Consider the following 24,993-nt stretch of genomic DNA (forward strand, 5'->3'; position numbering starts at 1 on the left):
GCTTTTTGTGGGGTTCTCTGGAGCAAAGAAAAGGAAGACTGTGCTAAAGAGGACCTTATCTTGGTGGCTAGCCCTCTGCGTTAAGATCTTCAACAAGCTGGCCAGTACACCTCCCTCAGAAGGTCTGAGAGCTCAGTACGTCAGTTATAAGGCTGCTGCTACTTCTGCACTGATGCGAGAACAGCCTGCCTGTCCTCGATAACTACCAGGCTGCAACATGGACTTTGGTGCATACTTTCACAAAGTGCTACTGCTTTGACAGCCAGGTCATCCAGGACTGACAACTTGCTAGTCAATTCTACAAGAACCTTTGCTCTCAGTCCACTCCACAGACCTTGGGGAATTATTGCTTTGGGATATGTTCTAAGGTCGGAAATCTTCAGTTTAAAGTATCCATTAGAAATACTAGTTACTTTTCGGAACACTCTTTCTGGTGTATATTCTGTATACTCTATCTTACCACGCATGCCTCACCACGCTCCTGCCTCCCCGTTCTGTGCAGTGACCTCTTTTTCATATCTAAAAATGGCCCAAGTTAACATTCAGCACACTGATACTAGCAATGGTTCCAAACTTTTTTACTTTCACATCTGAGGGTGCGGTAAAGACAATAAATTCATGCTAGCATACAGGGTTTGCGCATGTGTGCGGCTCCTCTCCATCACTTTCTGGGTGGTGTGAAGCCAGTGCGGAACTGCACAAGGCCAAATAGTGGCGTGCGGGAGCACTGCTACAAAAAATATTCACATTTTGTCTGGCACTTGGTGACTATTCTAAGGTTAGGAATCAGTGGTTATTGGTTCAGGATATTTTTTATATCGCACTTCGTCTCTGCCTTTAATGGATAATGAGACTGTACCTGTAGTTCACTGTGAAGAGGAATCACATGTGATATAGAATCCTTATCCCACCCCGTCTGATTTCTGGGCAAAGCCTGATCATGCTTTAAAGCATGGGGATACTTCTCCGCCAACCCCCACTCCACGATCCTGAGGCACTAAAGAGGAAAACACTTCTGGTATTACCTTCTCTCATTATTACCTTCTCTCAATGAGATGTATCCTTTATTAACGGTGGAGGACAACCATCCTCAGCTGTGATGAATGATGTCATATAATAGGCATGTGATACATTTGACCAGAATACATCAGATATTGTGTGTAGTATATCATCCTCAAGCTGTACGTCTACATAATAAAACTCTGAGACGACTTTAAATGTCCGTCCAACTTTACATGTCCGTCCAATGTTTGTATCTAAATGTACAGCTCAGTTGGAGTTATGGCCAGGTCAGTCTGGTAAGCTATAGTTACTTCCACCTTGGTGTCCAGCACCGCTACTGCCCATATCTTAGTCTGCGGAATAGATCACATTTTCTGAGGGGTGTTTTTTTTTCTTTTTACAAGCTGGCCACTTTCTTCTTACAATGAGCTTTTTAATCCAAACCATTTTCTTTACTACAGGCTAAATGTCATTTGATGGTCCTTTCTTAGCCTTCTGTCTAGCATACTACTCTTTCCTACAGTTCTCTGTGTATCTGCAAGATCTATTATTATTCTCTGGCTTAGGAGATCTAGATTTGGAATAAGATCCGCTCTAGACGTCAGTGGCCCTTTGAGTGTTGCCCATTAGAAGTGATGTCTCTGCTACCTGAAGAAAGTTGCTTAATTCAATCTTATCTATAAAGTTAATAGCTTTATTTCTGGATCAATCAGTATTTCTTTTAAACTTTCTTTAGAACTTTATTTATTATGACACATGTAGGATATGACCTTGAAGAGTTATGCATAGAAATGGGAAACCATCGTGCCTGGTGCTGCATGAGTGAGGTCGCCCACTTAGGTATTAAGGGAATGCTGTAGGTGACTGCTGATTCTGTTTTCAGTTGTAAGGATCAGCTTGCCAGCAATAACCATGGACAGAAAAAAACATGCACTTCTTTATTCAGAATTTGAAAAATTGTTTTGGATGTTTTCAAGGGAAACGTATTATACGACGCTTCATCTGACTCAAAAAGTATAGGAAACACAATATTATTAGAAAAGGGGGTGGGGGCTCGGGTCTTCATTCTGAATCCTGCTCAAATATCGTTTGAAATCTTTCTTGGGAGCACTTGTTTTGGTGAACACAAATCCTGTCCCTAGAGCAAATCACATGCTTTTTAAACTAAAGCAGTTTTGGAATTTCACATCAGTCTGGCTGTTGATTTCCCCATTTGTATTTTTACGCCAGCCACCAGCCAAGCAATCTATTAAAATGCTAAATGTTAATAGTTTTGCGCTTCTAATCGCACCTAGGAAACTGTATGAGAACCTTATGAGTGCCATTTGTAGCAGACAGTGGTAGCTCCTCTTAATGGGCAAAGGGGGTTCACCCCCTCTTTTTTTTTTGGCCCGTTTGTTTTTATTGTACCTAAAGTTAGTATTATTCACTCTTTGGTATAAGTAAAAAGCTGACCTCCTTCGGGTCTTGCAACAGTCTGTCCGATGGCTGAAACAGGTGCACAAAGGCATGGCTAGAGAAATCTCGTAACTGGTCTTGTCACCCTGACCTTGGATCGCCTCTCTGCCTCCCCCATTTGTGACTTGCTAAGCGTTACAGCTAAAGGTAGACATGGGTGCTGCAGGCCTAAGCCCATGGCTACATGTAAATTAGCCTGCCACCATATCCTTTCCCAACTCATCGGAGAGTTGGGAAAGGGTGGGTGAAAAGACAGGAACTGAAACCTGCAGCTACACAGGTTCGAGGTTTCAGTTTCATGCTCCAGAGCCAAAAGCTAAAAGGAGCAAGAGTCCAAACAGGACCTGCAGCCAGGTAAGTAAAACAACACAGAAAGCTTTAAAGTTTGGAATGTTGTGTGCTGTGCATATGTCAAGAGTGTAAATTTTTGGATAAGGGTTTGTCTGTCTCTGAGGGCCATTCCAGAAGTGCAAGGGAGTGACAGCAGCACTATGGAAGATTATTTCATAATAAACAGCGCTGTTCTATCCTCTACATTGATCAGATACTTGGCTGTGATACACATCCCTCAGAACTGGTTTACATGGACTGTGGATTGCTAAAGGCCCTCATGCCAGTGGATTCTACTGCTTAGTGGATTATCCAGAGCTTTTTCTGAAGCTGATCTTATGCTGAGTAGAGAGAAATTACTTACCTACAACACTATCAGTTCAAATGTCCCAAGATTTTAAAGACGTGTGAGGCAGCTTTATTAGATCTAGGGTAGCATCTCACCTGTAAACACATAAGGTGTGTGGGGTGGTATAGGAGAGAACAGGTCTCTTGTGGCCTGTTCAAAGTGCGCTGATTGAGCGTGTAATAAGAGAGGATGTATGAGTGTGATGGGTGGCTAGACCTTTGAGGGAGTTCCCTTTACGGACTAGATGGTCTGGCACACATTATAGTGTCATGCTTCATCATATGACCACCTAGCCCCACCCAGGTAAGATGATACTACCTGGGTGGACTCAACCGCGTTGTTAAAAGAACTGCAGAAGGAGTGTTGAGATTTAGGGCCAGATGTAGAACACGTTTTGCGTGGCACAAACTGCGATTTTCGCAGTTTGCAACATGCAAAACGCGCATCGCGATGCACATTACCATTTTGCGAGTCGGTACCGACTTGCAAAATGGGAATGCGACTCGCAAATAGGAAGGGGTGTTCCCTTCCTATTTGCGACTCGCCCCGCGATGCAGAATTGCTTTGTGACCGCGAACGCGGTCGCAAAAGCAATTCGCAGTTACCACCAGTGTCACACTGGTGGTAACCCATTCTCAAAAGGGAAGGGGTCCCAATGGGACCCCTTCCCCTTTGTGATGTCGCTATTAATGTTTTTTCAGAGCAGGCAGTGGTCCAATGGACCACTGCCTACTCTGAAAAAACAAAACCAAATGGTTTCGTTATTTTTTTGTATTGCAACTCGTTTTCCTTTAAGGAAAACGGGCTGCAATACAGAAAAAAAACTGCTTTATTTAAAAAGCAGTCACAGACATGGAGGTCTGCTGTCTCCAGCAGGCCACCATCCCTGTGAGTGCAGGGAATCTCAATGGGGTAGCAAAATGCGACCCACCTCATTATTATTATTAATGAGGTGGGTCTTTGCGACCTCATTGAGATTCGCAGAAGGTGTCTGAGACACCATTCTGCATACGATTTTGCGAATCGGAAATTGCGAGTCGCACGGACTTGCAATTTCAGATTCGCAAAATCGGTTTTTACTACATCTGGCCCAAAATCATGCTGGATACTACAAGGGATCCAGATAAGGGTAGTGAATAATAAAATTACCTTACAAATCACCTGTTTTGTTAAGAAGTGTTAATGTACAATGGGTAACAAGTTGTGTTATAAACTGTTGTGATGTCATATCAGTGATCTATGACATTCAGAAACTGAAATAAACAATAGAGGCTTTCAATGGGAGCCATACATAACAAAGAAATTAGAGACTGCTGTTTATACGTGGATTACAGCTCCTCATGTATTATAGGTTAATCATTATTTTGAAATAGTACAGTGCTTCCTGTGTTATTCGGTAGATTTTTATATAGTTGTCAAGGAGAGGCAGCCAGTGTACGTACAAGTTATGGTCAAAATAAAAACACGGTTCTGCCTGAGACCACGTACTGATAGAATTGATTGATAACATTTTTCGAAATATTAATCAGTGCAAATTAGTTCTGTTGTTTTTTGAAAAAAAAAAAAAACCTTAAGTGCTAGAAATATGTGTTGGATGAAACGCATGCCCGCTGTTACAAGAAATAAATAAGCAAGGAAAGAATGAACATTGATTCAAAAAGATATACCTGTCAATGTACGTGTCTGTTATTGAAAACGTTTTCGTATGTAAAAAGGTAGGCGTGCAAATGCTGTGCTAAAAACGACTATAATTTAAACATTCATTCTGTCCAGCATAACTAGACATATCTATAGAAATATACTTCTATTTTTAAATCTCTTAAAAATGCCTCCAGCTTCTTTTTGTTTTTGCTTTTTGTTTCCTTCGGCCATTTATTAGGGACCATGATTAAGAGCTGGGGTCACTTTGAATGCAGTTCAGCTCCATGTTTAGATGGAAGTGAATGTTTCACTCCCACATTTCTGTACTATTATTTTTTGTCTACAGGTAGCTGAGGCATTAATGGTATATTCAGACCAACATTAGAATTTGCCTCGTAATGCCCTTATCATTTTGAAGATCTGAACCTGTGCCCTTGTGTTACTATTGCATATTTTGTTTTTCTGTTTACGTTGCCTGTGAAAAATAATGTTTTGCACAGCCCTGCAGTGCAGAATGTGGCCTGGTTCATACTCAAAACTGTAAATACAGAATATATGTATATATTTGCCCGGAGTATCTTTATTTTGATGTGGTGATCAGTTATCACTTTATTTTTAAGAGTGAAGTGATGAAAGGACCACTAATAAATAGGAAAGATATATAGCCTATCGCTTGAAATGACGAGTAGAGTGTATTTACCATTTTACACTTGTGTGAAATTTTGTGCAGATTTCGCCCAGTGTTACAAGGGCTCAGAAATGACCTCAGATAGGTAGTCGATAATGGAAAATGCACGGTTCCTGGAACACTAAAGAACTATTTACTATATTAACTATTTACACTGAAAATTAATATAGTATCGAAAGTAAACAATGTTTCGTGTCCATTTTGTTTGTTTTCTTTAACTTTAGGTGACAAGATTTTCTCAAGTGTAAAATCGTTTCCCACTCAATGTGTTGCATTTGACATACATTTCCAGTGTATTTCGGATGAATTTCTTTAACCTCCATCTCCGTAAAAATGGTTTTCTTCAAAACCATTTTCTCAGTTACTCTTCCCATAACAGCTGAGAGTTATACACGTAACACTTTCTCTATGTAATCTTTTTCTTAAGGTTAATTAACTCCGAGTTAAAGAGGTTTGCCTTCTAGTTTGATCCTACGGATATCTTTTGGTGTTACAGGTTTGAGGAGCGGGCGCAGACAGAACCCCTTTGTGCACTGAAATACTTACAGAACGACTTGTATGCCACAGTGGATCATTCCGACCCAGAAGAGACAAAAGAGGTAAGCTTCAGAACCATCAACACCATTACATACATGTGGTACTGTACAGGTAAACGCCTGCATTTGAAAACGTTGCCGTCAGCATCTTCACAAGACAACTCATGCACGATGCTGCTTTTTTCTCTGTTGCATTGGGTTTCATCACTTGGAAATAATGGTTGCTCTTGATCATGCAGAGGGCTGATTAATGTATCTGTTTTAACACTCTTAATTTATTCAGTTTTGTTTACGGCTGCAGATTGATATTCCTAAGAAATATTTGAGTATCAGAGAGCTACCAAATGGTAAATAATATTTTGAATCACCCAGCGGCTGAAAACTATATTCTCTAGTACATTTGTTTTTATCATTTCACCTCTGAGCTGTGGAATGACATGCCATGTAATGTCTGTTGTACAGCCTCATCGTATACTGAAGCTACACAACCTCTTCACAACAAGAATTCTGTTTATATACTTTCTTGACCCTACGCATTAACTTTATCTGTTTTTTTGTAATGAAGAGATGGCAAGTGAGAGCACAAAATAAGTGTCCATGGCCGTGTAAGCAGTCACTTCTCTGTGTATCATGATACCCTGCTTAATTACCTTGTCAACAGCATTGACGCTCAGACAAATCCATATACTGGGAGCCCTGTCCAAATTAGCATTATCCTTAGTACGTTTGTAAAGAGCAGGCTCTAGCTACATATTGTATGAGAGACGATTTTCATTTTTTTGCTTTGTGTGAATAATTCTAAATTCACAATCTGTGTCATATAGCAATTAGCAAAAAGATACAAACCCCAGTGTGCTATTTTCAGTTATGCTTCCAAATGTAACATGCATTTCATCAGTAGGTCTTATCTTGTAGTGTGTAGAGCAGCTGTCTTCAAAGCTGGAGCACATTATTTTGTGTTAGTGTTTTTATCAAAGCTATCTGTCAAGCGCTTGTGGTTTTCTAGTATTGTGGTTACAGTATTTGTTTTTGAGAAATTACAATATCGCATTGAATTGCGTCCCAGAAAGATTGTATTTTTCTCCCCACCACCTCCCTCCCCCGCCACCCAAAAGAAACTCCTTTTTAGGTTGCCGTTGTTTTTGGGACGTGCTGCCACCGCTCATGTCTCTCTATTACTCTGAATGTTCCCATGTGCTTTCTTCAGCTTGGTTTCTGTAATACTGTAATTCAGTGAAGATGTCACCTCTATTGGGATACGGCTGCCTAGAAAGGTGTGCACAAACCTTCAGCCCTTCTTTTTCACCCCAACTGGTAGTAAATTCATCTTTGCCAGCCTGAATTTGCATTCCTGCTTCTCCACCTTCAATTGTATTTGGGATCTGACTGTTCTTAATCAGGACTGAAAGTCAAGAAATAGCTTTTTGGTGGAATGTGCTTCCCTAATGACTATTTTGATTTTCCTTCAATTTTGCTTCAGTGTTTTCTCCTTGTGTTGTTGTTTTTCCTTTGAACAGTTCAAGGGATTACCACACCACTGCACTTTCTTTTTTTTCCACTTTGGTGACTTTTGAGCACATTTATGCGTGGATCTTCCGTTAACTTTGGATAGAATCATACATCAGAAACAAAATATTCACTAAGAAGCAACTTCCATTCATGATGTCCTCTTGGAAGCATACAGGGATCAGACATCATATGGTTGAGAGCGTCGGAAATTATACTTATGTCTGGAAACCTCTCTGTCAATGTCCAGCCAGTGATTATGGGAAGCTCCTCTAGTATATTTATCTTCCTTGTAAAAGTCTCTGAGAGGAATGAGAGCAAAAAGCAAGCCTCCTGTAGGAAAATCAGCAACAATCGGCAGGTGTTTTTTCAGGATGTTATTTTCTTCTCCCCAAGACCAATAAGGAAAATTGAAAAAGACTTTGGGGAGTTAAATGATGGTATTCATTTTCACCAAGCACTGATGTTGAAGGTATCGAGGATAGCTTCTCATCAACAGGGATTGTGTTGGGAGTTTTTTTCTATTGGAATGTAGAGTACAGTACTTTATTTTAAACATTTTTTTTTATTTTATCCACTGAAACGTTTTGTAAAGATACAAAAGCACAAAACACATGTATTTTAAATACTTTCACTATTTCCAGTAAGTTGAGGATTGTTAACAGATGACTACTACCACAGGAAGACACTTGTATAGTTAGCTGACCAGGCTTTGCTTGTGTTAATACTTTTAAAGTCTATGCTTTAAAGCGCATTTTATTGACTTCCAGATCGAAACTAAGCACAGTGTATATAAACTTGAGAAATCATTTATATCCTTTCCTCCACTGACTGTTTGGCTGTATCATACTTAAAAACGACAAGAAGAGTAGATTCACTTACAAACTTTAGCAACTATATTTATTTAAAAAAAACAAAGACTTCATGGGTCAGATTTCCTGTGCCGTAATAGCATATAAATTAATAATTTTTGCTTCATAATTCAAATTGCAGCTGGTATGGTTATTGCTGATGGAACTCAACATTCCAGTACCCTAAGTTGATTCCTTATAACTTATAAAACCATGATAGAACTAGCTTTGACAAAACCAGGACTTTGGCAGCAAACACTAGATCTTTTGGCTTTGCCAACAGTTGCCTTTCATTAATCCTTTCTCTCACTGAGCTCAGAATCATACTACTGCTGCACACTGTCATAGTCCAATATAAATAGGACACTGCCATATTGGGTTTCTTTAGATTTACTAAAATGGCCAGGACTTTGCATATTTTTTTAATTATTGTTATATGCATTTTGTTATTTGAAGTCAGTTAATGTCTTTCATCAGTTTTTATCATGTTCTGAAAAAATCGCTTCTTATGTAGTCCTGTAAACCCCGCGCACCCTCAAAGCCAAAAGTGCAGACCCATTCCCACTCTTGCTGCAGGTCTTAACAGCTGCCTACATGTCCGGGTAGCTCAAAGTTCAAGAAAAACACGTTGGATGATCAAGCAGGACTCTCTAGTTTCGCACTGGACATCTAAGAAGCTGTGATGAAGTCAAGGTGCCAACTGAGCTCTCCTCTGGTCTCCTGCTAATGAGCTGATCCCGAACCCAAATCCTTATGACCACAAATTTCCAGGGCTGTTGTTGATGTCACTACAAGCAAGATGGAGTGGGGTTCTGAGCCCTGTGCCAGCAGGCCCTGCTCATCTGTAACTGACTAACTCATCAAGGCTTCTCCCTGATCATACACTACCTGGCATGACTTTTAAAGACCAGAATGGACAATCTTCACCATTGATACCTAGCTGATTACGAATGGTAGTTCACACAGAAGAGCACACAGTGTCTTCCAGCAATCGGAAGAGCCCCGGCTCAATCTTTTCGCCTCTGCCGGCTATGCACAGTGTCAATGTTTCTGTGCACTGGAGTACCCCAGCAGGACTCCTGTGCGCATTCCCACCTCCACCTCTCCTACCCAGAGTTCTGAAGAAGATCTGGAACAACTGTTCCCAGGTGATCCTAGTATGCCCAGATTTGGCCAGGAGAGTGTAGTACCCGGAAATTCGAGGCATGAGAATCTTTTCTGCAGCCAGGCTGTCTCTTTGGGAGGGTCTGCTATTGCAGCATCAGGGCAAGGTCTTCCACCCGGCCTGCACAATTTACACCTCCTTGTGCAGAGAGTGAGCAGCGGCATTCAGTTACATTCAATCATCCTCCACAAATAGTGGTTGTCATCCTATGTGGCCAGGCCTCCTTCTGCAAAGTCTTTTTACAGCACACACTGCAATAAATTTGTGGCTTGGTGTTGCACCTGTAATATTGACAAGCTGTAGGTATAACTGTTGAATGTACTACTCTTTGTTTTGTCTTTGAGCCAGCAAAGACTTGCAGCGGGAACCATCTGTCCTTGTTCAAGTTACCTGTTGTGTTGCAATGTCTCAAAGGATTCATCCATCTTTCCTCCTAAACTTTCTGTTGTGCCTCAGATCTTAATCTGGTCCTTTCTTTCTTATGTGCACCCTTTTTGAGCCATTGCACAGCAGTTCTCTAAGTGTACGGCCCTGTAGACAGTCTTTCTCATCACAGTAACTTCAGCTTGTTGCATAAGTGAACTTGAAGCTCTTACAGTCCAGCCATCCGACATCACTTTCTTTCAGGACTTACTGGGGCTGTGGATTAGAGTGGTGCTTTTATCATACGTTGTGTTTTCCTTTCATGTCGGACAGCTCATCACACTGCCAACATTCTTTTCCCCTCTATGCCCCTTGAAAGAAATGATGAGACTCCATTGTGTGGACTCTTGAGCTTTTACATTTATAGTACCAAAGAACATTGGATGGACAATTAGCTCTTGGTGAGGTTTTCTAGTGCAAAGAAAGGCAAGGTGGCGCAGGCAAGGACCTTGTCCAGGTGAATAGTCCTCTCCATTAAGGTCTTCTATGTGTTGGGGAAGAAGCAGCTGTTAGAAGGATTGAGGGCCCATTCCAGTAGGTTTAAGGCTGATACCACTGTGTTGGCAAGCAAAGTGCCTGTCCTGGACATATGTCAGGCCGCAACATGGACAGTGTCAAGAAAGAAACTGACGTCAGTGCGCTTGTGTAGTTCTTATATGGAGCTCCAACTATCACTTCTGGGGCAGAGGTGTCCGAAGCAGAGCTGTACAACACCACTTACTTGTGCAGAGGGATCCAGTCGGACACCTGGGAATAGTCTTAAGGTGTGGAATCTGTAGTTATGTAGAGTATTCAGTAGAAAGTGTGTTACCAAAGGTAACTTGTTCTTATGGTGGATCTGTGCACTGTACTGCTCCCATCTTTTTGTTGTTTTCTTTGTTCTATGTCCCTTACCCTCTAAGGATCATAGTTTATTTCTGTTGTATGCGGGGACTTCAAGAATGACACCTTCAGTCTGCCTTGTGGGCCCCCCTAGGGCTATGCGTTGAGTCAGACTCTTTTTAATATCTATGTGCTGCCATTGGCAGCCCTGGTCCTTTGGCTTTGAGGTTCAATCTTATGCTGATGATACACAGATAATTGGGACGATCTCTAATGATCTGACCTCTGTCGCCCAGTCCTTTAGGCAGTGTATGTCCAGAATTGAGAAATGGACGAGCAGCAATTCGTCAACCTCAATGTGGAAAAGACAGAGCTGATGGTTTTTGGTGCCCAGAACTCAATATGGCCTCATGTCTGGTGGCCCGAGGAGTGTGGATCTCTTCCCACCCCTGTGGATTCTGCTAGAAGCCTGGGTATCTTAGTAGATAATTCTCTGCATGTTAACATTAAAGCTAGTCACATGGCCAGCACCTGTTTTTATATTATCAGAGTACTGAGGAAGATTTTCCCTTTCATCCCTAATGAACTTCGGCAGACGGTTGTCATTGCTCTTATCACCTCTTGATTAGATTACTGTAACTCCCTCTATCTTAATATGGATAAGAGAGGTATTAAGCTGCAGGTGACCTAAAACGCTGCTGCTCGGTGCATTCTGAATATTCCCAGGCAGGTTTTTGTTAGGGAAGGTCTGCAGGCTCTCCACTGGCTTCCCATAAAAAAGAGAATTGCTTTCAAAGCCTTCATAAAGCGATCTGTCTTAAAAAAAACACTGAACAGCTTAATGCCATATTCCATTGGTATGTACCTGCACGACCTCTCAGATATTCCTCCTGCAGACTGGCAACTGTCCCTAGATTTCGCAGATCAAGATGGGGAGGAAGGGCTTTTTCAGTGGGAGCAGCTAAATTATGGAATATCCTGCTGCCTGACATTGCAGACGAGGAAATGTTCTCAATTTTAAAAAAAACAATTGAAAACTTGGCTTTTTACTCAGAATGGCTTTGGATGAATAAGTGTACCTCTGCCCTGAGTGGGTTATTGCCATCGCCTTTATGCCCTCTGGTTTAGTGCGCTCTATAAATACGAAAAACATAACATAACATATTCACTTTTTAACTTTCAGTGTAAATACCACAGTAGAATATTGATTATGTAACTAGGCTCGGTTTTGTGACATGTTGCTTGCATAGGGACGAAAGTATTTTCTCAACAGAAGTTTACAAAACTACATAATTTCACATCCATTCAGGTTGTCACCGCTACCCAACTTTCCTTGCGATTGAAATGCCTTTTTGTACTGTTAACAATCTGAAGTTTTCCTCTTTCAGTAAGTTCCTCTACAATACGTATTTAACATTAACAGTGGCATTTTAAGTTCCTTCAAAGCGCTAGGAAAACGCAGTTTCCATTTATTTTCCGAGCTTTTCAATTGCTTTACTAGAAACAGTGATTTGCAAAATAGGTGAGATGATAGTAAATTGGCTCCTATTTGTCACGAAAGGGGCAGTGCACAAAGATATGATTAATAAACATCGCAGTTCATTTATTAATATAATTACACTTTTGTAGTGTGGGCTTCAAACTACACTGTTTTGACTAATAAACTACTCAAAGCACTTATAGTATAGTACCTCAGGAGGATGAGTAGCTGGAGTAACTCATTGGGATTTGAACCTGTTTCTGGTTAGACTGTAATCTCTGCAATTAATGTATGTTGATGAGTTTGGGGGGGTGTTGTCTTTCATATACCGCGTCATTCCTTGAAGATAACCAAGACTATAACAGTTTCGTCAACCATGTTAAAAGCTTCTTTAAGAGGCAGTCCGATAGGGAGTACCTGCACTTCTTTAATAGTAAACAGAGAGTACCACCACTTCTCTTCCAGGGGATCCTCATCAAAGTCATAAACATTGAATATTCCCGCCCACGGGGGGGGACCGCGGAGCATATGTAAACACACATGTATATGTATGAAATATATATGAAAAATAACATTTTAGTAGATACTTTCAATACAAGTATAATGTATACATGTGCAAAACAGCAATGTAGTCTATGTTGATAAACAGGCAAAAAATGTTTTATTTCTATGGAGTTTTTTTTTTTTTTTGTAACAGACATCAAAACCTTCAATTAGAGTTAAAAACTTCCTGAAGCACAAGTGGAAGTCATAGAAAGTATAAGCAGCACATCTCAAAAGAGAAAAACTACATTAAAAATAAAGGAGCATTATTAGCCAATAGGCTGCATGCAAGTCAATACAGTAGAACCAAACAAATTGGCATCGTGCCTTTAAGACCCTGAGCACCTCCAGTATCCCACCATGCCTCAGGGGTGAGAGTGAGGTGACAGTTGATTTACAGTTAGGTCAGTACTTTTTTTTACGGTGATCAAGCTCAATATATTAGACACATGGTCATCACTGCACTTCTAAAAGAATCGTGTCCGGGGAGGAGGGTGGCTTGTTTATGACTTTGATGAGGATACCCCTGGAAGAGAACTAGGATTTACAGGTAAGTAACGTATCCTTCTCTTCCAGGGGATCCTCAATAGTCATAAACACTGAATAGATTAGCAAGCCCATCCCCTACCTCTGCGGACTGACTAACAGAAGTGCAGGAAAAACAATATGTTATGCAAATAAATTTCTTAGAGACAGTTGACCATCTTGTGCGTCTGCCTTGGCATCTGAATCTAAACAATAGTGCCTGGTAAACGTATGTACAGATCTCCATGTGGCAGCTTTACAAATCTCGGAGATGGGCACATTCTTAAGGAGGGCTGCAGTAGCCGCCTTGCCTCTTGTTGAGTGAGCCTTAGGCTTACCTGATAATTGCTTGTTAGCCAGTCGATATGCAGTCAGAATACATGACACTATCCATCTAGAAATAGTTTGTTTTGATGCAGCTTCGCATGTGTTCATATGACCATAGTTAACAAACAGACGGTCAGATTGTCTAATTGATTTAGTCTTATCCAGGTAAAATTTTAGCCCTCTCTTAAGGTCCAGAGAGTGCAAAGCTTTCTCTGCCGGAGTAACATGATTGGGGAAAAATGTTGGAAACGATATTGTCTTATTAATGTGAAAATCCGACACCACCTTAGGCAAGAACGAAGGATGAGTCCTCAGGACCACTCTGTTATCATGGAAAACCGTGAAAGGTTCTCTCGAAGATAGAGTTTGAATCTCACTGACCCTCCTAGCCAAAGTAATGGCTACCAGAAAAGCTGTCTTCCACGTACGGTGTTGCAACAAAGCCTTGTGGATGGGTTCAAAAGATGAGTCCATGAGTCTAGATAACACCACATTCAATTCCCATGGGGGTGAGGGTTTCCGAATGGGCGGAAAGACTTTCCTTAAGCCTTCTAAGAAATCCTTAACTACTGGCATGGTAAAAAAGGATTTCTGAGAGGTGGACTTACGATAAGCTGTAATAGCAGATAAATGTACCTTAATAGAGGAGAACTGCAGACCTGATTTCGCCAGATGTAGTAGGTAAGGCAATATGACCTCCTCCTGAGCCAAAATAGGATTGTGATCATGCTGTCGGCACCACATGTAGAACCTCTTCCACTTGAACGCGTAGGAGCGTTGTGTAGATGGTCTTTTAGACTCCTTTAAAATGTTCACACATTCCTGCTAGAGCCCTACGTGCCCATATTGCAGGAATTCAGGAGCCATGCTGTCAAGCTCAGCGAGGGAAGGTTGGGATGAAGAATATTTCCTCCTAGTCTGCAGAGGAGATCCGGTCCTCACGGCAGCCTCCTGTGCGGTTGCTCTGACAACTGGACAGGAGCTGTGTACCAGTATTGACAAGGCCATTGTGGGGCTATGAGTACCATCTTGGTGTTGGACCTGTAAAGCTTGTTGACTACCGCTGGTATCAGGGGAATCGGTGGAAAAGTGTAGAGAAATATCCCTGACCAGTCAATCAACAGAGCATTCCCTTGAGTCCCCGGACGTTAGAACCTGGACACGAAGCCTGGGCATTTTTTGTTGACTTTGTCTGCAAACAGATCTATCTGAGGCTGACCCCACCGCTGGAAGATGTCTGTGATGACTTCGTCGTGAAGAACGCAATCGTGGGCATCTACGAGGGTCCTGCTTAGGAAATCTGCCTCGAAGTATTGCTGGCCTGGGAGGTGGACCGCTGTAAGGGATATCCCCCTCACTATCAACCAGTGCCAGATGGTTTGAGATTCCCGAGACAGGGAACGGGATCTCCTACCCCCTTGTTTGTTCAGATAGTACATTGATGTTGTATTGTCCGTGACCACAAGCCTTGAGCCTGAAGGGGACCCAGGTGAGCTCCCCAACCTTGTAGGGATGCATCCGTTACACGAGTGTCGGAAGGAATAGATTGATGAAACGGAGCCCCGACTAACAGGTGATGTTTGTGCATCCACCATCGTAATGATTGCAGAATTCCGATAGGAAGAATTATTCTGACCTCCCAATGGCCTGTGTGCTGATTCCACTGGTCTTCCAGAGCCTCTTGAAGAGGTCTCATATGCAGTCTGGCATTCGGGACAATGAAAATGCAAGAGGCCATGGAGCCAAACAGAGATGTCACCTGACGGACTGTAGGTCTGGGAGAACTGAGGAGATTGTGACACTTCTTCATTATTGATGGTAGTTGTTCTTCCGAAGGATACACTTTTTCTAGCTTTATATCCAGTATTGCCCCCAGGTAGTGGAGGTTTTGAGTCGGTATGAGAGTGGACTTCTGGAAGTTGACTTGCAGACCCAGAGAGTTGAAAGTATTGAGAACCAGGTTGAGATGGTTTACAGCCTGTTCTGGGGTCTACACGTCTACTAAAATGTTATTTTTCATATAGTTTTCATATATATTTAATACTTATACATGTGTGTTTACATATGCTCTGGGGTCCCCGCACATGGGCGGGAATATTCAATGTTTATGACTTTGATGAGGCTACCCCCGCAAGAGAACTAGGATTTACAGGTAAGTAACTTATCCTTCTACTATACATTTAATTGGTGAGTACCAGCACTTTTCAGGAGCAAACAGATTCTCTTGATAGGGAGTGCCAGGACTTGTCTAATTCCATTTAAAGCACTGGTTAAAGCTGTGTTGCCTCTATCCATCTTTCTTCTACTATCAGGAATAAAGGTTTTGATCCACGTACATTAATAGTGTGCACTATTAATGTGCTCACCTGTTCTCAGCTGCAATCTCTGTACTGCAGTACATTTTTCATGTCTCCCAAAAATTCAATGATTTTTATTTAATGTTACAAAATGTGGTTTGACCAGGCTTTTCAGTTCATTGGCCATAAGATCACGTTTGCCTTCCGTTGACAATTTTAACAGCAAAACTTATAGTTTTGAGATTGAAATAAATGTCTTTTTTCCAATGTGTTCTCCCACTTTCATGATAAATTATGTTAACATAACAATAGGTGGTGCATCAATGACAAGCTTTTAGCGTAAGATTTCCCATATTAGTGCCTTATCCCCTGAATAACTGTGCTGTTTACAGGAGAGGTTAGGCCTAAAAATACATTCAGAGCCATTCTAATTACATTTATGTTATTAAAACATCTACGTTTCCCATAGAGTAGCACATTCTGCCACCATTCTTTGTAATCAAGCAACCAGTTCTAGTCAAGTTTTCAGCCTTACTAGGCCTCATGAGTGAAGGCGGTTGCCCTTGTCTCCTTCGGGGGGAGGGGTCTTGTCTGGCAGTTTGGTCTGGATAATACGGTTAGGATTTGGGTTGTTGCAGGTTTGCATAAGCATAGAGTGGCACAGTGGACAAAAACAATGGTTTGTAATGATACTGAGAGCAGCGGTGACCCCTCTACAATGGCAAAGGAGCGTCCCCTCACTGGCTAAGAGCCAGCAGCTGAAAAATAAAACAATATTTTATTATTGTTTTATTTTTCGGCTTCTGGCTGAGCCAGTTTGTTCATGGAGGGGCGGGGCTGGGCCATGGGGGGTGAGGTGGAGTGGAGTGGAGTGGAGTCACTTGAGTGCATTTAAATGCACATGTCAGTTTGGCCTGCCGTCTTAGGCCGGCTATACAGACATGCACACATAGGTTTCTCCAACCTGGCTGTATGGCACAGCTGGGTTGGAGAAACAGCACAGACTCCAATGCACTGTCTGAGCGGCAGACCAAGCCGCTCAGACCAATCCTGGTGCTGCTTTCATGGTAGGCATATCATGAGAGCAGCACCAGAATGGCATGGGGGGAGGACTTCTGCTGGTGTTCCAGGACCTGATGGGACATCAGCAGGAAAGAAGAGGAGTAAGGTGGCCAGCAGCAGAATAGGTACATTCTTTTTTTGTTTTCTAAATTATTACCCCTGTTCCCCCCTTTGAGCTTTGCAGTGTCTGCCGCTGACTGAGAGCCGTTGCCATCAGTTTAGTCTGTTTTCAGGCATTCCTCCTGTCATCTTGAGTGTGTTTGATTTAACAGCCTTAGAGAAATTGCAGCTATAAAGAAGTATGCTGCGAAAATGCAGTGAATTGCAATTGACTTCTTCACTTCTGCATTGCCATCAGCGTAGCAACATTTGTCAGAGTTTAATATTAATCTTATTCAACAAGAAGTGATTCCTGACAGCTTCTTCTTCTTGTCGGTTCCTCGCCATAAGAATATTCTCTGGGTGCAAGATTACTTCTTGAAACTTGTTTCCTAGGTATAGCTCTCTAAACATCACCAGGTGGTGCTTTGAATTCTCATGTAAAATACCGGTTATCCTAACACTGGTGTGTGTAAGGTTTCATTCAGGAACAGCCACTTCAGTCACCACTATATTCTGATGACTTTGCTGCCTTAAAACCTGTCAATTGCTGTTAGAGGCCACTGCAGTAAAAACAGCTTTGTCAACATCAAACTTTGCAGCTGATCCAGATGCTCAAAAAAAGTATCGCTCCTTTCAGGTCAGGGCTGGATCTGGAGGACGCCACCACCACGAACAACAGCTTAAGGCACTCCATCTTCCAATGGTTTTCCTGCCTTAAAATGTGCCAATTTTATTTTTTTCCACCTCACTGACTTACGTTTAGAGCGCTCCTTAACGCTTAACTGATGTAATGCCTAGTTAGAATCGAGCCTGCAAGAGCTAGCACATGCATCACGCTTGTAGGACGCATGTTTAATAAAAATGGTTTGAGCCAACCTGTTGTTTACCATTTATTGGCTTGTCTGGCACGCGTCTTTAAAGCCTCGTATTTGTCACTGCAGTCCTAGCATCATTTCTGTTCCTCTCTGTGGAGCAGAGACTAAGCACTGATTGATTCAGTTTAATCCATGCCCGTCTACTGCTCCCGACATGATTGAGGTAATTCTTTTTAACTAACTTCTAGGGCCCTGCAAACAGAAGGCGGTTGATTGTCAGAAACGTGCCAAGCAGGCCAAACAAAATTGCAAAGTTTTATTTTCTGTAGTTCACTCTTTCCTTCTATTTTGCCAAGATGTCTTTTCTCACTTGGAACTCATGTTTTGTTTTGCTTTTGCTCATGGGCAATGTTCTCAAAAGATGATGATTATCTTGTTCCAAATATTGCAAAGCAACTTTGTTTCTTACGTGTGATTTCCGAAATTGTGCATTAACACTTTCTGCCCCACTCTAATCCACCCCACAGCAATCCACCCACTCAATCCAGTTGATCCCAAACCAATCCAATCCACCCCACTCCAAACCAAACCACTCACCCCAGTCCGGCACACTCAAATCCTCCGAACCCACTCCAATATGCCCCACGCCAATCCCAAACTATCTGCCCCATGCCAATCCAAAACAATCTGCCCCACGACAATCCAAAACAATCTGCCCCACTCCAATTGTAAAATAATCTGCCCCACTCCAGTCTAAAATAATCTAGTCTGCCTCAACTCCAATCCCAAACAATCTGCCCCACTCCAATCCAAAACAATCTGCCCCACTCCAATTGTAAAATGATCTGCCCCACTCCAAAACTAAAACTATCTAGTCTGCCCCACTCCAATCCAAAACAATCTGCTGCACTCTAATCTGCCCCGCTCCAGACCAAAACAATTTCCTACTCCACACTGCCCCACTCCAATCCAAAATAAGCTGCCTCACTCCAATCTAAAACAATCTGCGTCACTCCAGTTGTAAAATAATCTGCCACACTACGGATCTAAAACTATCTAGTCTGCCCCACTCCAATCCAAAACAATCTGACCTGCTCTAATCTGCCCTACTCCAGTCCAGAAAAAACTGCCTCACTCCAATCCAAAACAGTCTTCCCCACTCCACACTGCCCCACTGCAATCCAAAATAAGCTGCCTCACTCCAATTCAAAACAATCTGGCCCACTCCAATTGTAAAATAATCTTCCCCACTCCAATCTAAAACTTTCTAGTCTGCCCCACTCCAATCGAAACCAATCTGCTGCACTCTGATCTACCCCACTCCAGACCAAAACAATTTCCCACTCCAAACTGCCGCACTCCAATCCAAAATGAGCTGACTCACTCCAGACCAAAACAATTTCCCACTCCAAACTGCCCACTCCAGTCCAAATAAGCTGCCTTACTCCAATCCAAAACAATCTGACCCACTCCAGTCCAAAACAATCTGTCTCACTCCAATGGAATCTGCCCCACGCCAATCCACAACAAGCTTCCCCACACCAACTCAAAACAATTTCCTCCACCCCAGTCCAAAACCATATCCCCCACTCCACACTGCCCCACTCCAATTCAAAACCATCTGCCCCACTCTATTCTGCCCAACTCCAATCCAAAGCCAGCTGCCGCTTTCCCATCTGCCCCCATTCCAATCCAAAACAATATGCCCATTCCATAGATATCAGCCCCACCCCAATCTAAAACAATCTGCCCCACTCCAAACAAAAACAATCTGATTTACTCCAATCTAAAACGATCTGCCAGCCTCCAATTTCAATCTGCCCCACTACAATCTGCCCCACTCCAAACCCAAACAATCTGCCCCATGCCAATCCAAAACACCCCCTCCAGTGTGAAGCAATCTGTCCCACTCCAGTCCAAAACAATCTGTCCCAATTCAATCTGCTGCATGACAATCCAAAACAATCTGCTCTCACTCTTGTGTGCCCCATTCCAGTCTGCCCCACTCCAAAACACTCTGCCCCACTCAATCCCAAACAATCCGCCTTGCTCCAGATTGCCCCACACGAACCTAAAACAATCTGCCCCACTCCAATCCAAAACAATCTGCCCACTTCAATACAAAACAATCTACCCCACTCCAATCCAAAACAATGTGCTGCACTCCAATCCCAAACAACCTGCCCCACTCCAGTCCCAAACAGTCTGCCCCACACCAATCAAAAATAGCCTGTCCTACTCCAATTTAGGAAACTCAGCCCCACTCAATCCAATGTGCCCCACGCAATCCAAAACAATCTGCCCAATTTCACTCTGCCTTACTCCAGTCCAAAACTATCTGCCCCACTCCAATCTGTCTCATTCCAGTCCAAAACAATCTGCCCCGCTCCAGTCTCCACCACTCCAATCCAAAACAGTCTCCCCCAATCCAGTCCGCCCCACTCCGATCTGCCCCATTCCAATCCAGAACAGTCTCCCCCCAATGCAGTCTAAAACAGTCTGCCTAACTCCAATCCGCTCTACTCCAATCTTACCCACTGAAAACCAAAACAATCTGCCCCACTCCAAACTGCACCACTACACTCTGCACCACTACAACCTGCACCACTACAACCTGTATCACTACATCCTGCTCACTTCAATCCACAACAATCAAATCTACCCCAGTCCAATTCAATCCACCTCACCCTAATGCAGTCCAGCCCACTCCAATTCAGTCCACCACAATTTACCCCACTCAAATCCATAATAATCTGCCCACTCGAATTCATAATAATCTTCCCACTCGAATCCATAATAATCTTCCCACTCGAATCCATAATAATCAGCCCACTCCAATCCAAAATAATCTGCCCTACTCCAAATCAAAATAAATCTGCCCTACTCCAATCCACCCCACCCCATTCCAATCCACCTCACCCCACTCCAGTCCACCCCACTTCAATCCAGTACAGCCCAATCCAATCTACCCCACTTCAATCCAGTCCACCTCACACCAGCCCAATCCACCCTACCCCACTCCACCACAGTCCACCCCACTCCATTCCACCACAATCCACCCCACTCCAAATCATTCCTCTCAAGTATAATCCACCCCAGTCCAGCACAATCCACCCCCAATCCAGTTCAGTACAATCCACCCACACCAGTCCAGTCCATCACAATCTACCCACTGAAATCCATTCCACTCCACCCCTCCTTGCTCCTTTCCGATCCAGCCCAATCCACTCAACTTCAATCCACCTACCCCGCTCTGATCCAATTCACCGTAATCTACCCCACTCCATACCAATCAACCCCACCGTTGTTCACCCCACTCCAGTCCACACCACACCAATCCATCCCACTCGATAAAGTCCATCCCACTCCAGTTCAGTCCACCTCACTCTAATCCACCCCACCCCATTCATCCAATTCACCACAATCCACCGCCTCAAATCCAGTACATTAAAATCCAACTCCAAAAATCCACCTCACTCCAAAAATCCACCCGGTAAATCCACACCTGTGCAATCCACCCACTCCAAACCAATCCACCCACACCAATACAGTTAACCCCACACCAGTCTAATTCACCCCACCTCACTCCAATCCACCCGCTCCAATCCAAACCACCCCCACCTTTCCAGTTCACCCCACTCCAGTCCACCCCATTGCAGTCCAATCCACCACACTCAAATCAAGTTCACTTAAATCCAGCCCAATCCACCCCAGTCCAATTACCCCAATCCAGCCCACCCCACTCCAGAAATCCATGCCACTCCAGTCTACACCCCTCCAATCCACCCCATACCAATCCACCCCACCCCAATTCACTCTACCCCAATCCAGTCCAACCCACCTCACTCCAGTCCACCTCATTGCAATGGAGTCCACTTGACTCCAGTCCACCCCACCCCACTCCAGTCCACCCCACCCCATTGAACCTTCACCACTCAATCCAATCCACCCCACTCCAATTCTATTCACCCCACTCCAATCCACCCCGATCCAATCCACACCACTCCAATTCTATTCACCCCACTCCAATCCACCCCAATCCAATCCATCCCACTCCTGTCCACTCCAATCCACCCTTCTCCAATTCACCCCACTCCATCAAGTCCACCCCACTCCAATCCACCCCACCCCAAGCCACTCCCATTTACTCCACACCAGTCTACCCCATCCAATCCACCTACTCCACCAAATTCACCTACTCTACCCCAATCCACCCCACTCTACTCCAATCCACCAGACTACCTCAGTGCACTCCAACTCACTCCACCCTACTCCACTCTACGACACTGCACTCGGTGACACTCTCTGCCTCTGAATCACTAGACTCTCCTCTTCTCAACTCCACAACACTCTACTCCCCCTACTCCACTCTACAACTCTCTACTCCCAACAAATCCACTCAACAACACTACTCCCACACTCTGTGACATTTCACGCCACTAACTTTTGCCATGCTGAACAGCAGCCACACTGGTGTACATGGCAGAAACACATTGCCAAGCTAATAACTCTTGTATAGGCAAGATCTATTGGTATTGCCAGAGCTTGTTTTTAGCAAGATCCCTCTTCAAAAGATTTCAGGGTTTAATCACTGTTGCAGATGCTGCAAGAAGATGTTTTTTTTTCAGATCCACACAACATCTGCCTGTGGCATCTTGCCTACTGCTCCAATTCATTGATTCAGTCAAAAGTCGTCTGGGAGAGTGATGCCAAAGACTGCCTTGGTCTGCTCAAGCATTCTCATTCAGGTTAGTTTCTGTCAGGGAACGATCTCCAAAATGATATTCCCATAAGAAATCCCCAAAAGTGCTAGAGGAAATAGAAAGCCTCTTCCTCCTCGCGGAGATGTCTATCTCTCAACATAGTTCAGAGTCTTGATGCTGTCCCCTGCCCTAGGCTCTTCCTTGTAGTCTGAACCAACTGAGACGTTAAAAAAGATGAAGTAAACTTCAGGTCCAATTGGCTCACCTCATTAAGGTCAATGCCTTCCAGTAGGCTGTGCTAAATATCTGCAGGACAGCTTCAGCTTCCTCTCTGTCACTTCCTAAGGGTGTGGCCGACCCTGCAGGTTTGTCAGATACAACAGCTCCCACCTTGATTCCAGACCTCTACAGACTGTGGCCTTGGCACCGATCACATGAAGCCTTTGTCCTCCAAGGTACTGCACCTGTGCACTCAGTGCCGACTCCAACCCCGACACAGTTGATTCCTTTGGGGCTGATTGCGGTACTGTCTTCTATGCCTCCAAGTCAGTGGAGATTATCTAACTGCTACACAAAAAGGTCTGGGCCTGTTTTAATGACAACCCTTTGGCACAGCATCTCCTTAGGGCCAAGAAATTTGCCCGCCAACAGTATTTCTTTGGGCCCAAGTCCATTGTTCTACAAAGACTATGGCCTTATAAAAAAAATTATGCTTTAGCGAGGCTAACCTCCCTTACCTTTGACCTCTTCCTGGACTTAAAAATGCAAGTGTCCTGGATACATCTCCAGAAGTGGACAACCCTTGCCCCTCTAAAACTCCTTCAGAGAATGTCTCTTAGTTCATTTCTGTGGTATGAAAAACAACAGAGGTGCTACAACTGTCTGTAAGTACTAAGGATGCCTAATCTAACACATTGAAATCTAGCAGTTCCATTAAATGAGGAACAATTTGAATCTGTACAGGCTACCTGTGGAAAACTCTCCTGGAGCCCAGCAGTCCATAGACAAATGATACAGGACTGCGCCTCATGACTCAAAATTCTTGGCATCACTCCCTTTTCCAGAGAGCCTTGTAGACCATGCTTTCGCTGCAAAGCTGACCCTACACTCCTATACTACATCTTTTACAAAGAGAGAGCGTAAAAGATTGGATTCTATGGGGTGCAAAGTATTTTCTTCTGGCAGCCTTGCTCTTCATATTGCACGCACCACATGCTTTCTGGGCTGCTTTGTCCATGCCCTGTGGGAGCTGGCAAAACTGTTATCAGTTTACCTGACCACCTGAAAAGCACTTTTCTGATCTGATCTGGTCAGCGATAATCTAGAGCCTTCCAAACCATCCCTGAAGTGTGGTCTTGACTCCAGGGCTCGATAGACAAGCTCAGCCATCACACTGAGAACTCATGCTTGAATTAATTCCACTGTCTTCTCAGTAAATGGCCCAAGGGATACTTATGGACATGTCATTCAATGGCAAGTGACTATTCAGAGAGATGACCAACTCCTCCCCACAGTGCTTTAAAAACAGCAGTGCTACAGCAGGCTCGCTGGGCAAAGCCTCCCTGGCAAACCATTCTGCCAGTAATACAAGGAAGTTCAGAGGCTCCTGCAGGAAAAACCAGCCTTGTTAGTGCAATCCTTTACAGTTGATGCAAATGCTCAAACAGTGTACAGCTCCTCTCAGGAAAGGGGTAGATATTGGGGGATGCCATTATCACCAGTAACAGCTGCTTCAGTCACCATAATATTTCAATGGCTTTGTTGCCTCACAACTTGTCAGACTTCACCCAGCTTCCAGTGGGTGGGAGGATCTCCATCTGTAGGATGATCACATTGGATTGTTGGTTCATCCAGCTAATCTGCAGGGGTAATGCCCTTCCCGTTTTGCCTTCCTTTCCAGAACACCCTTCTTCTATCAAGCCTCCATTTTTTAGATGGAATTCCTTGCCCTGCTGAACATAGAATCCACAGAGATGGTGCCCATAGAGGAAAGGGTCACTGGATTTTACTTCCTTTGATTCTTGGTCCCAAAGATGGACAAAGACCTGAGACCCATCCATGACCTTTGTCACTTGAATCTTTTTATTTGGAAAGAGATGTTCAAGATGTGGTCTGTGAGCCAGGTCTTTCTGGTGCTCAGTTGATAGGGTTGACTGTTGGACCTCCAGGATAACTGATTTTATATTCAGATCCTACCTACTCACAGGTGCTAACTGAGGTTCACTGTGGGATCCCAGTAATACCATTTGACAGCTCTGCTGTAACGACTGACAGCTGCTGAAAGAGCTGTCATGAAGGTGAAGGCCAGAAAGGCGATTTCACTGTAGGAGTCAGAAATCCATGTATTTCCATACTTGGACAACTGGCC

The 24,993-nt window shown here is 43.4% G+C and overlaps 1 protein-coding gene across 2 annotated transcripts in view; it reads left to right on the forward strand.

Moving 5' to 3' along the window:
* Window positions 1–24,993, forward strand: part of MKLN1 (muskelin 1) — a 568,922-nt gene that overhangs the window by 506,572 nt on the left and 37,357 nt on the right. For both annotated transcript variants that reach the window (XM_069229308.1, XM_069229309.1), the window contains exon 16: window positions 5,965–6,067. In XM_069229308.1, coding sequence (XP_069085409.1) covers window positions 5,965–6,067 — 103 coding nt within the window. The remainder of the gene's footprint in view (window positions 1–5,964; window positions 6,068–24,993) is intronic.

Source organism: Pleurodeles waltl, chromosome 4_1 (assembly GCF_031143425.1).
Source record: "Pleurodeles waltl isolate 20211129_DDA chromosome 4_1, aPleWal1.hap1.20221129, whole genome shotgun sequence".
Lineage (NCBI taxonomy): Eukaryota > Metazoa > Chordata > Amphibia > Caudata > Salamandridae > Pleurodeles > Pleurodeles waltl.